The sequence below is a fragment of the Myotis myotis genome, unplaced genomic scaffold (assembly GCF_014108235.1).
Source record: "Myotis myotis isolate mMyoMyo1 unplaced genomic scaffold, mMyoMyo1.p scaffold_m19_p_8, whole genome shotgun sequence".
Classification (NCBI taxonomy): Eukaryota; Metazoa; Chordata; class Mammalia; order Chiroptera; family Vespertilionidae; genus Myotis; species Myotis myotis.
In genome coordinates this window covers 64,669,383-64,682,980 of record NW_023416390.1, presented here as the reverse complement: position 1 = coordinate 64,682,980, position 13,598 = coordinate 64,669,383, and the positions used below count along the sequence as shown (strand labels likewise).

At 37.7% G+C, this 13,598-nt stretch overlaps 1 protein-coding gene across 8 annotated transcripts in view; it reads left to right on the top strand.

Moving 5' to 3' along the window:
• EPC2 (enhancer of polycomb homolog 2) overlaps nucleotides 1-13,598 on the top strand; it is a 121,169-nt gene that overhangs the window by 44,153 nt on the left and 63,418 nt on the right. For 7 of the 8 annotated variants that reach the window (XM_036320898.1, XM_036320896.1, XM_036320895.1 and 4 more), the window contains exon 2: nucleotides 972-1,131. The exons of the other annotated variant lie outside the window; for it this stretch is intronic. In XM_036320898.1, coding sequence (XP_036176791.1) covers nucleotides 972-1,131 — 160 coding nt within the window. The remainder of the gene's footprint in view (nucleotides 1-971; nucleotides 1,132-13,598) is intronic. 8 annotated transcript variants of the gene reach the window in all.

The window sequence follows — 13,598 nt, the reverse complement described above, 5'->3', positions numbered from 1 at the left end:
GAAGGTTTTGCAATATAAATGCAGAAGACACTTAAAATCTGCAATAAAAATTATTTTCTTGCCATTTGCATATTTGTTTGTAACTTGGTATTGGTGACAAACACCTCAATCACTTTGGCAAACAAGGAATCAATTTTCTTGTACTTAAGATGTTAAATTCTAGCTTGTGAAGAGTATGTATATATTTAATCTTTAAAAATTCTACTTATTAAGCCAAAACCGGTTTGGCTCAGTGGATAGAGCGTCGGCTTGCGGACTGAAAGGTCCCAGGTTCGATTCCAGTCAAGGGCATGTACCTGGCTTGCGGGCACATCTCCCTGGAGATGTGCAGGAGGCGGCTGATCTATGTTTCTCTATCATCGATGTTTCTAATTCTCTTATCTCTCTCCCTTCCTCTCTGTAAAAAATCAATAAAATATATTAAAAAAAATTCTACTTATTAAAATTGTAATCATCTAAGGCAGTGGTTCTCAACCTTCCGAATGCCATGACCCTTTAATACAGTTCCTCATGTTGTGGTGACCCCCAACCATAAAATTATTTTCGTTGCTACTTCATAACTGTAATTTTGCTACTGTTATGAATCGTAATGTAAATATCTGATATGCAAGATATATTTTCATTGTTACAAATTGAACATAATTAAAGCATAATCACAAAAACAATATGTAACTATGTATGTGTTTTCCGATGGTCTTAGGCGACCCCTGTGAAAGGGTCGTTCAACCCCCACAGGGGTCACGACCCACAGGTTGAGAACCGCTGATCTAAGGTGACATGACAGATCTAAGTATGAACCACAACTATTAAAGGAGAGCAACAGCAATGTTTTCCTAATTTTGCGGCAAAGGAACTGTTTATAATTGATTCTTAAAGCACCTTGCTATTATTAAACCAAGTAAGACAAATATAATTATGCATTAAAGTAACATTATTAAAACAACTTATGTTGCCTACTTTACATTTTCCAGGAACATCACTTACAGCGAGCTATTTCAGCACAGCAAGTGTTTAGAGAGAAAAAAGAGAGCATGGTCATTCCAGTTCCTGAGGCAGAGAGCAACGTCAACTATTATAATCGCTTGTACAAAGGAGAGTTTAAACAACCCAAACAGTTCATTCATATTCAGCGTAAGTTTTTTAACTCATTATTTTCTGTTTGTAATTTAAAATTCTTTCTCTCTTTTGCCCAAAGAGATTTACATTTTTCAATTTGTATATACTGATTAATAGAAATGTAAAACATTAATAAAATCTCTCTGTGCTTATATCTGAACTTGGAGATCATTTTGAGTGTTAGTTGCATTTGGAGCATTTGATATTAATGTAGTGTAGGATTTTGTATAGCACTAGTTTTTATAGAATTCTAATTCTGCCTCCTTTATACACTCGTTTCTTTCCATTGTCACTAATTAAATGATCACCATCTCTTGCCTCTTTTATTTTTTTTTAATTTTTTTTTATTTTTTTTAATTGTTTTATTGCTTAAAGTATTACAAAGGGTATTACATATGTCTCCTTTTTCCCCCCGCCCTTGACAATTCCCTGGCCTCCCCTACCCACCAGTGTCTTATGTCCATTGGTTATGCTTATATCTCTTGCCTCTTTTAATAACCTCCTAATTATTATATTACTACCTGCATCTCCTTACCCTTTTCTAATTTATCTATTCACAAAGTCCATCAGCACCAGAGTGTCTTCCCGAAGTGTCATTCTAAATCCTACTGTTCTTTATTGTCTACTAGAGGCCCAGTGCATGAAACTTGTGCACTGGTAGGGTCCCTAGCAGCTGCTGGCTGCCAGCCAGGTACTCCCTCCCTCCCCTGGCCGCCTGCCACTGCTGCTAGCCAGAGCCTCCCTCCCTTCCACCAGCCGCTTGCCAGCGCCGGGGCCTCCCTCCCTTCCCCCGGCTGGCCCCCTGGTCGAACTCCCAGAAGAACTCCAGTTGAGGGGACAATTTGCATACTGCGCTTTTATTATATAGGATAGTAGGAGTTTTCAACCAACTCCTCACAGACATGCTACTGTCTTGTCTAATAGTGCATGCACATGCACCCACCCTCGGGTAGTTTGCTAGAATAGAGATTCCAGCATTTTGTTTAGGCCTACCTATCTAATAATCTCTGGTATGCAACTGTTATAAAGAATGTTTTAGCAGTTCCTCAAGTAATTCTGAAACATCTTCAGATTCATAGTCACAGGACTATAAGATCTGTTTTTTAAGTAGATTCCACGATGAATATTTTTTCATTTGTCATCTTTGAAATGAGATTGCATTTTTAAATTGTTATTGACCTGGATTGAAGTTTGGTTTAACTAAAGAGAATTTACATTTGTTTCTGCCAGGCATCTGAGACACTTGCCAATCTGAGAGCATTTTAAATTCTTGGCTTGTTTGTTTTCTTTGTTTGTTTGTGTACCACACTGGTAGCTTTAGTTCAGACTATAGACCTGCTTAGAGTTTAGTTCTCAGGGGGAGATTTTCCCCCTCCTTCTACCTAAGGGCAAGTAGAGAAATGCAAAGTTCTTTGCTTTTCCTTTCTGCATGACCAGTTTATTTTCTTACTGTACACTGACTTTGTTGCCCTTTGATAGAGCATGCAGCTTTACGTAGGAGTATACTATGAAGTCTCCTAATAGACTCCAGCTTAAAGTGTTTTTTTTTCTTCCTTACTGTATATAAAGTCATTGTGCATTTGTAATTGATGTTTTTTGACAGAATTTAGTAATAGCCAGATTCTCCATTTTGAATACAAGCTACTTTGTGATTTATTCTCTGATAGCTCTGTTAACCTCATTTTCTGTTGTTTTTTCCCTTACTCTCTGCAACATAGGCACTAACTAAAAATCATACACATTTGCCTTGCTTTACATGTCACAATTACTTGCATGTGCTATTCAAGTCTTCTTTCCCTTCTTATAGCTCATTTAAGGCCTAACTGACTTATAAAGTTTACTACTTTTCTCATTCTACCTATCTTCTTTGCTTATCTCAGTATTTTGTACATACCTCTATTAGAGGATTCACCATATGTCATTGCAGTTATATGCAGCCATTCTTTCTCTCCTTTTAAATTGTGAGTTCCTTGAGGACAGAAGACTTTGTTTTCTTTTGTTTTTGTATCTTTAGAATAAAGTGCATGGCTTATAGATGCTCAATAAATGGCATGTTTGTTGACTGATTCAGTTGTTTTTAAATGACTTATAAGTCTGTTAGGTGTCATAACCATTTTCCAGAGACTGAAGCACTCAAGAAAAACACACATACATTATTTGTGATATGTTTCCTCTGTGTTCTTTCATTTTGAGTTCCTTTAGCTTATTGAGTTTGCCTTATCTTTGCATCAGGAAGGAGATAGCTGTTCACAATAAGAATTTTAAGAATTTGTCAAGCCAAAGTATCCATTTTTATTTTATTTTAATAGTATAGCCAGACAATAGGACTATTTGTAAAATCTATTCTAGGAAACCAAGAAGCAAGAAATTGGGTGTAACCATCCAGGTCAGGCCCATTGGATACAGTAAACATTGATTTTGTATTGGTGTTTATTTGTTTGTTTTTCATTTTATTCTATTGTAAGAAATTTCAATAAAAATAACAGAAAATTATTTTAACCTTTTAGTCTATCAGCATATATATTCTATATACTATGCAATTTCATACTGTACATACAATTTTTTATTCTGCTTTTCTACTTATTTTTTTTTAAGTTTCTCAAGTTTTATATTACGTAGTCTCTTGTTTTCATTTTCAATGTATACTACTTTTTTATCAAATTGATTTTCCACAATTTGCTTACCTTTGTGATTATTATTGGCTTTAAGGTTATCTGTAGTAAAACTTAATCTTGTGTTATTTAGGTTTTATTTTTTACAGGAAAGCTTAAAAAGTTATTTTTTTATATAATTCCTTTTAAGCCCATAAATACAAGAAACTTCAGATAATACTGCTCTGGATTTTTCTTCTTCTTCTTTTATGATAGATTTGAAAGAATCCCCATTAGCCTGACTAGAAAAAGACATTGCAAAATTGCCACAGTAAGGCGGCCTAATGTAGGCCTATCATATTGCTTGCCTGGGGTTTGGCAGAAACCTCTTTATTGGTCCTTCTGCTCTAGCTTCATGACTTCCGGTCCGTTGTCCACGCAGCCACTGTTGTAATTATTACCGATTTAGAATTTTTCAAAGACTCTGTTGTGAATAGGATAAAATTTCAACATTTGTTGTGCCTGTCCAGCCACAGTTCCCTGTGTGTTCTTTCACTATGACACCAGCCTTACTGAAATGACCTTTTGGAGAGAATTTCCTTTTCTTGACTGTAAGCTCCTGAGGAACAGAAGCTTCAACTCATTTACCATATAGTTCTTCTAGTCCCAACACCTCACCCCCTCAATTCTTGTCTTCATACTTTCAGCTATAATAATGAGCTCCTTGCAACTCTCTAACTTACATCTTATTTTCTAATGCTTCCATGGCTTCACATAGCCCTTTACTTCTCTCTCCCACTTGTTAAAACATAACTTTTTTCCAAATCTCGTCTTTAGGATTACCTTTAAGAGCCTTTTTCTGACCCCTTTAAGTCCTTGGCACTATTTACCTCAAGCTCTCCTGTGCCATGTTTGCACCCTCAGTGTGGCATTGACTGCTTTCAGTTGTGATTGTTGCCCTCTGTTGCTCAATAAATATAATGCTCATTGAGAGCAGGGGAATTTTTTTCTTTTAATTTCACTGCCTAGTATAGTACCTAGCATGTGGTTAGGTATGTAATTATTTGCAGAGTAAATAAATGAGTGAATGGATGGTGTGGCTAAAAGCATACACATCAGGGCATTTTTTTTGACATCTATCTTGTAGAACTCAAAATTGTATGCAGAATCAAATATAAGGATAAAATTATTGGTGTGTACAGTGAAATTGAGAAATCTGTTGTGTGGTGAATTCAGGGGAAATGATATGTAGGGTAGAGCCCTCTTGTTATCTGTTAAAGGGGGAGAGGAACTCTCCCAAAGTAAATTGAATTCTGCTGTTTTGTATCTGTGGCCAAGATCTTAAACCCTGGCAAAGTGTCTGTGTGTATACTCTATTGTATACCTCAGTACACTTGAAGCTGGCTCCTCCTCAGTCTGATAAAGCTGACCAGTATTCACTGGGAAAAGAAGAAAAATCCTATTTATTTAATGTAAAGTGAACCCGTCTAGTGCACTTGATTTTTTAGCATAAGTGAGACACATGTTGGTCTAACACCCAGCTTCAGTCTCATTATCTTGGAATGTCCTTTGCTATTCTCATGAAACAAAAATGATAGTAATTGACCCTTAGCACTGGCAGGACAAACATGTTTGATTAGAAAGAGTTGGGGGGAAAAAAAGAAAAAGAAAAAAAAAAAAAAAAGAAAGAGTTGGAAAAGGTCCCAATTGAAGAGCATTGTTTTGTATATGTAGTAAAACTTCTTGGTGAAAAGGATGCATTGTAGGAAGATCATTTTCCTGTAAAATTGTCACTAGGATATGTATTAAGTCAAATTGAGCACAAATCCCATTAGATGACATCACACTTTTAAATAAATGCTAGAAAAACAGTCACAAGTATAAAAGCTGATTGTATCAAATTTGTGGAGAACCACATTCCAGGTGAGGCTGGACTCCAGTTTGGGGTAATTAGAGGGATTATAACAGGGACGATTAGCAAGGTCAGGCATTGAAGGCAGTCCACATTCTGATCAGGTATCTTTAAGTAGTTTTCCTCTTTTCTCAAGATTGAGCTGACTTTGGATAAAGCTGTGAATGTGGATACTAGGGCTGAAATGGTCGACCATTATCTGGGTACCTACTAATCCAGGAAGGAGGAAGAACTCCAGAACTCAGAAAATATTAAGATAATGCAAGGTGTTTTGGGCAAAAGCAAAATAATCATTTGGCAGCCTGGGATAGAGAGACCAAAGAGAAGTTTGGGTACAAGGTTCCTTGGGCCTATATGCATTTATTTATGTCCACTATGAAAAGAAGTTGTTTGGAGTGACTGAATAAAACACAATGCAGTATATTAAAGACTAGGGTTAAAAGAAATCAGGGAGAAAATAAAAGATAGTATAGTAAGAGGTAAACTTGATGCATAGTGTTACATATTTTAGGCATGATATAATTAGTAGACAAAGCAAAAAAGTAATGTTGGTCTTACGGTGCATATTTCAGTGGATGTTTCCTGGTACTGAAGCATTCAGAACTCTCCTATGGGGCCACACAAAGAAGATACTGTGATATAACCAGCAGCACACCTGGTTGTGCTAATATGAGTTGCCATAAATAGGCCTTCAGCACATTCATTTAGCAACTAGCATCTCCAGAAAGATTCTTCAGTGATAACACACTGCCCTGAGAGTTGACACCTTTTAGCATCTTCTCTGTCTCCCTGTCTATCATAAAAGAGTAAATTTTCTTCCCATCTGACCCCAGTAATATAATTTCATGGACTGCCTATCTATAAAAATATTTTCTCATGCTTATTTCCTGAAAATTTTAATAGATTAAAAGTTTTTTTTCTACAGTTATGGGCAAAAAGCATAGTAAAATATTTAAATTTACTGATTTTGCCCACATCCCAGAGTGTTTTACATATGTTAACCAGTTAATTGCCACACATCCAAAGTGGAAACTATCCCCACACGCCACGATATTTTGAATTTAATTTAAAAAATCATCTGATTCTGGAGTTGAATAAAGGACGTCATCTTCTTCTTGGGAGGTGCTTGGTTCAATTATTTCTTCATCTGATGCCATTTATGGGGATTGAATTTTATTTGCACAATATAATGTATTAATAAATTCAATAATAAAATAATAATTTTAATTCTACAGAAATACCAACAAAAGCGAGTGCGAAATAAAAATAAACCATCAACACGAAAAGCCTCAAAAACACTAAATTTTGTTGATGTGCCAAAGACGAAATCTGTAAAAAAAAAAAGAAGAATACACACACCATGTTTACCATTTTAGGTGTGAAATTCATGATAACACAAACAAGTCTCAAGTGTCACAATGTTTAACTCTCACGTGTCTGAGTGGCAGCCCTATATATCGATATTGGAATTTCTTCCCCATGTGCTGGAATATTTACGAACTTAGGTTCCATAATTTTCTTTACAAATCCAGAGATGTCACTAACAAGTTTGATTTTAAAATGGGGCGACCAGAGTTGATGTGTGAGATTTGTGGTTATAGACACGCATGGCATGTGGGAAAGGTCTGCCGCTTGTGTCTATAGACACTTATGGCTACAAAGGGTTAAAATACAAAGGATCTTATGAGGCAGGTAATACAAAAAATTTGTTGATGTTGTTAATCCTTACTCGAAAATATTTTTTCCATTGATTTTTAGAGAGAGTGGAAATGTGGGTGTGGGGGGGGGGGGGGGAGGACATCGATGTTGCCTCCTGCACATGCACAACCAGGATCGGGATTGGGCCTGCAACCCATGTACATGCCCTTGACTGGGAATCAAACCTGGATTATTCGGTCCATGGGCCCACATCCTATCCACTGAGCAAAACTGGCCAGGGCTTTACCTCCTTTCTAAAGGAAGATGATGTAAAGAGCTCAAGGTAGTGCAACCAGCAAATGAAAGCGTCAGAATTAAAACCCAGGACATCTGGCTCTACAAGGTGCATGGAACATTGAAAAAAGAGATGGGAGATATAAATAAGTGGAAGGTTATATATACCATGTTTTTGGATTGGTAGAATCAACATCATTAAAATGTCCATACTACCTAAAGCAATTTATAGATTCAATGTGATCCCTATTAAAATACCAATAGCATATTCCACAGATCTAGAACAAACACTCCAAAAATTTTTGTGGGACCAAAAAAGAGCAACAGCAATCTTAAGAAAGAAGAACAAAGTTGGAGGGTTCACAATACCAGATATCGAGCTGTATTACAAAGCCACTGTAATCGAAACAGCCTGGTACTGGCACAAGAACAGAAATAGATCAATGGAACAGAACAGAGAACCTGGAAATCAACCCAAGCCATTATGCTCTAATAATATAGAGTCTAATATTTCATAAAGGAGGCAAGAGCATACAGTGGAGTAAAAACAGTCTCTTCAATAAATGGTTTTGGGATAATTGGACAAGTACATGTAAAATGATGAAACTAGACCATCAACTTACACCATATACAAGAATAAGTTCAAAGTGGATAAGATTGAAATGTAAGTGGTGAAACCATAAAAATTCTTGTAAACGTTGGCAGCAAAAAAGCTGACATCTCAAGTAGCAAAATTTTACAAGCAAAATTATACAACATCTAGGACAAGAGAAAGGAAAAAACAAATGGGACTACATCAAAATAAAAGGTGTCTGCACAGCAAAAGAAACCACCATCAAAATGAAAAGGGAACCCACTGTATGGGAAAACATAATTTACAATGATACATCTGATAAGGGGTTAATTTACAACATATATGTGAATAACCTGATATGTGCCACGCCAGCACGAACAAGGGTGATCCTGAGTGTGGGGGTGAAAGGATTAAGGAAAGACAGACAAGAGAATAATAGCTGGGTCTCGGTGGGATGCCGTCTCCCTGATGAGGAGACAACGACAGCGCCCACAAGCGACAGCGCCCACAAGCGTGTCTTTATTTTATAGCAGATGCCACGAGGCAAAGTAGGGGCGTGATCAAGTTGTTTACAGCATTCTCGTGAGTTTCAACCTCACTTAACTACATGCACCCAAACTCTATCACAAAGCACGTGGGTCTACGTGTTTGGACCATAGGTTCAAGCTTACAACCACAGCCGTTGGCTATAATTGTGCTGGGAGGGCCCTGCCTTCCAGCTGGGACTTGCACGTGGCAATGAGAGGACCCTGTCCTTTCATTAGTCCGAGGCTTAAACCTGGCCAAAACACCGTAACCGCACCCCATACTGATATTAATGGGACATTGCAGCTCTGGTATTTATTTAGTTATTGACTGTTTTAACATGTATCAAGTTATGTGATTCATGTAGATTTTTAGATCTGTTGGGGGTGGAAATCATACCTGATTTACATGATTACTTGAAAAATAAAATGAAATACTGTTAGAAACATAGATGAGAAACATCAATTGGCTGCTGCATGCCCCCTACTGGGGATGGAGCCTGCTACCCAGGCATGTGCCCTGACCTCTTGGTGCATGGGTCAGTGCTCAACCACTGAGCTACAACAGCCAGGCCACACACCTTTTTAAAAAAACCACTATTGCATTACTTAGGTCCTATCTAATATAATTAAGCTGTATCCTCTCTCTAATAATGAAAATCTCTACCTGAAAGATTCAGAGAATTCACTTACCCATTCTCATAGTACGTGGTTCCCATAGTTGTAATCATTGCTACTAATTTTTGCTAGTAATGCTTGTTATTTATATCAAATGTTGATTCTTCAAAGGGGGAGAGAAATGTTAGTTGGCTGGTCAGCAAAAACACTAATAAGAGTGTTCATAGTATAAACCTGGAGCTTTTTTTAGTCAAGTAAAGCAACTTGAATCACTGTGTGATCTTATGGAAAGTAGCCTTGGGCTTCTCTGCACTTTTTATATTTGTACATTGGGGAGGGAGTGTAAGGAAGGTCTCTGGCCAAGTCTTATAACTGTAGGAAATGAAATCTCAGAGAATCAAAGTCAAGGTTCACACTCTTGACTTTCAACATTAATGATCTTGGTACAATATCCGAGAACTGCTTGGCTTGGAAGCTATCAGAACCTTGGAGAGCTCCAAATAAAAGAGGAGATGGTGCTTGGGTTGCTTCTGAACTTTGAGATACACTTGCTTGTCAGTAACTATTTTTTAAAGTTATGTGAAGCCTGAGAAAAAGATTTACAAATTTTATTTATTTTTAAAAATATTTTTATTGCTTTTTAGAGAGGAAGGGAGAGGGAGAAAGAGAAATATCCATGTGAGAGTAGAACATCGATTGAGCTGCAACCTGGGCATGTGCCCCGACTGGGAATTGAACCAGCAACCTTTTGGTGCACAGGATGATGCCCAACCAGCTGAACGACAGCCAGGGCAACTTACAAATTTTAAAAGTTCAGCCAGTTATCTTATATTAGACATAAGTAAAGTTTATAATATTTTAAGAGCAAGGACTTGGGTTTAGATCAGAGGTTCTCAAAGCATTGTCCAACATAACTTGGGAACTTGTTAGAAATGCAAATTCACAAGCTGTTTCCAGATCTACTGAGTCAGAAATGGGTACTCAAGCTCAGTAATCTGTTAACAAGCCAAACATGATTGTGGTGAATGCTAAAGTTCGAAAAACACTAGTTTAAAGGCTTTTATGATATTCTCGTGTCAAGAAGAGATTTCTGAGCCTTTGTCAAGTCCCATGATTAAGAAATATATGGGATCTTAGGAAGATGGTTTATTCAAACTGCTCCGAGTTCATGATTCTGCCTAGTCAGAGCCCATTTTTGTATACACTAGGTTCCATGTACTGAGGTCTAGATGTGCAATATGTAAAACCATTTAACTCTGCTTTTTTATTTTTTTTTTAATCCTCACCAGAGGATATTTTTTCCATTGATCTTTAGAGAGAGTGAAAGGGAGAGGAAGAGAGAGAGAAGGAAAAAAAAGAAACATTGATGTGAGAGAGACACAGGAACTGGTTGCCTTCCACACATGCCTGACTGGGGCTGGGCATGGAACCTGCAACCAAGGTACATGCCGTTGGCCAGGAATTGAACCCAGAACCCTTCGGTTCATGGGCCAATGCTCTAACCACTGAACAACCGGCCAGGGCTAACTCACTAACTCTGCTTTTTTAAAATAAATGTGTGTGTACACACACACACACACACACACACCTTATATATGCACATACAACTTCCGTGGACATATAGTTCTGAATTTTTGTTGTTTAAAGGTGGACTTGGATTATATACTAGTAGTGTCCTATCACAGGTAATTTGTATCTCTTGCACTTAAGCATATGCCTTATGGTATTGATATCTATTCTAATTTAGAAGGGAGTCTGTCATACATATTATACTTGAGGTATCGTCAGTGTGTGTTGTTAGTGGGTTCATAAAATTAATAAACATAATTTGTTGTGTAAGAAAGGAAGTGAAGAGTTGGAAGGTGAGATAGACCAGCAAGAACACTAGTTCTTTTAATGATACTGTTGAAAGTCATCACAACTCATGACATTGACATTTCAGCCATGCAGAAAGACCCTGGTGGTCCTGGTTTCTATGTGCTTCATATTTCATGTTATTTGGCCAGAGCCTTAACAGTGGCCCACACACTACTCTGAAATTTCAAGAAAATAACTGATTCAGTTAAATAACAATCCCAAGGTAAATGTCTTAATAGGTGACGACCCACTTAAACTCAGAGTCTGCTCTTCTGTCCAAAGCCGCTGAAACCTGATATCCCCCTTCACGCATCCCCGAGTTCCCAATATGCCTGCCATCTTACAGGTGGCCATAGGTCCACATGAATGGAACTCCTGCTAAAAACGTCTTCAACTAATCAATACCTGCCAACAACGTCAGTCAGGAGGCATCTGTTTAAGCCCCTGAATTGGTCAGCATACGTTATGCACTCATTTCTAGATTTAAACAATATTCGGTTACTATTCTCACCTTATTCTTAAGAGGCAAGGGAAGAGCATGCAAATAGAATCTCCTACTGCACGAAATTAGGGGTGCCTGAAAACATTTTATTAACCAGAATTTGGCTGCATAACTGGGTCTAGCTCATCCTCACCCTTCATAACTGAATCAGAACTATATGGTCTTACCTGGCCAAGGTATGATTGGAACTGTCACCAAAGCTGCCCTTCTCAGAACAAAGAGCACATTGTGAATTTCTGATGGCAATGCAGTGATGTTTGTGGTTGATCCTTTAGTGCAAAGGTCAGAGGGGGGAAATAATTTTTTAAACCAAGACAAGGGGAATCTGAAGTGCTGCAAGAGGCAAGGTCTGTTTATCTGGAAGCCTGTCTGTGCCTATGTAGAAGCAACAGTACCCTGCAGTCCCATGGAACGTTTGAAGTGGTTTGGCCACTCTTGGGCATTAAATGGCTAAATGAGATCCTGAAGAGGAGGCAAAGGAAGCAAGAGTTAAACGTAACAAGAACATGCAGGTGGCGGAGAACCTGGACAAGGGGGCATTTGTCAGGTCTCTGGTTGACACCCCCATGGACATACTTACAATTCAGTTGTTGAAACATAAAAGGAAAGAAACTTTTTCAGGAGAAAAAACTACCCTGTAGTCTTTCAAAACAGCGTTCTCTCACACCCTTCCTTGGCTGTTTTAAAGCCATGCCATATGAATACAGGCGTACCCTGTCCAGTGAACTCTTAGAATGCTATCGTCAATACTTCCAAAGAAGAGCCTTCACTTCCCCACCTATGGGGCTCAGTGGCTAGCATCCACCTATGAACCAGGAGGTCACAGTTCAATTCTTGGTTGGGGCACATGCCTGGGTTGCGGGCTTGATCACTAGTAGGAGGAGTGCAGGAGGCAGCTGATCAATGATTCTCTCTCATCATTGATGTTTCTATGTTTCTCTGAAATCAATAAAAACATATTTTAAAAAAAACACACACACACCTTTACAAACAAGGTACACTTGTACCTCTGTCCTAATTTGTTGTCTTCATTAAGAGGTATTGGATACAGGCAAATACTTTCCAGAAGTTAAACATTTAGGAAACATAAAGATGCATGAAAGTAGTGTAGGGGCTTTGTAAAAAGATTGATTTTGCTTCTTTTTGCATCAAAAATTTATCATTGCTAATTCTTAGGTAAATGTTGGAAATTTTGACTTGAAATAACTTTAAGAAAATATTGTCTTTGTTCATTTTAATTTTTAACGTTTGTTTTTAACAAATCCTTGAGTATCTGATGCATTAGGTTCACAATAGCTTGTTTTATAAGTATTTTAGTCAACTGATAATTATTTTATCTGTACATTATTTTGTATTACCTTGGATTATTAATGTAATTTATAAGCTTGAACCTTTAAATCCAAAGTCAAAAACAGTATTTTGATTTATCTATATTTTTGTTCCTTTTAATATTGAAAGCATTTTTTATTGCTGTTGTTATGATTAGAAGCGTTTAATTTAACATCTGTGTGGCATAATGGGAAAAGTATTGAGCTCTGAGTCAAGGCCCTCAAACCTGTGCTAACTCACTAAGGTCCTTAATCAGTCATAGTTTTCTGATCTGTAAGATGAGGTTTTTCTGGTTCTGCAGTGTGTAACTTTGTATACGTCTAAATTAACTGATATGTTTGATCTTGACTTTAGCTTGCTTTTTTGTTGCTGTTAATCCTCACTTGAATATATTTTTTCCATTGATTTTTAGAGAGAGTGGAAGGGAATAATGGGAAGGGAGAGAGGGAAATAGAGAAACATTGATGTGAGTGAGAGAGATACATTGATTGGTTGCCTCTGGCACACGATCCGCCCAGGACTGGGAATTGAACCTGCAATCCAGGTGAGTGCCCTTGACTGGGAATCAAACAAGATCCTGCCACTGACCCCCCCACCCCCCGGCTCTAACCATTGAACAACGTGGGCCAGAGCTGTTTTTGTG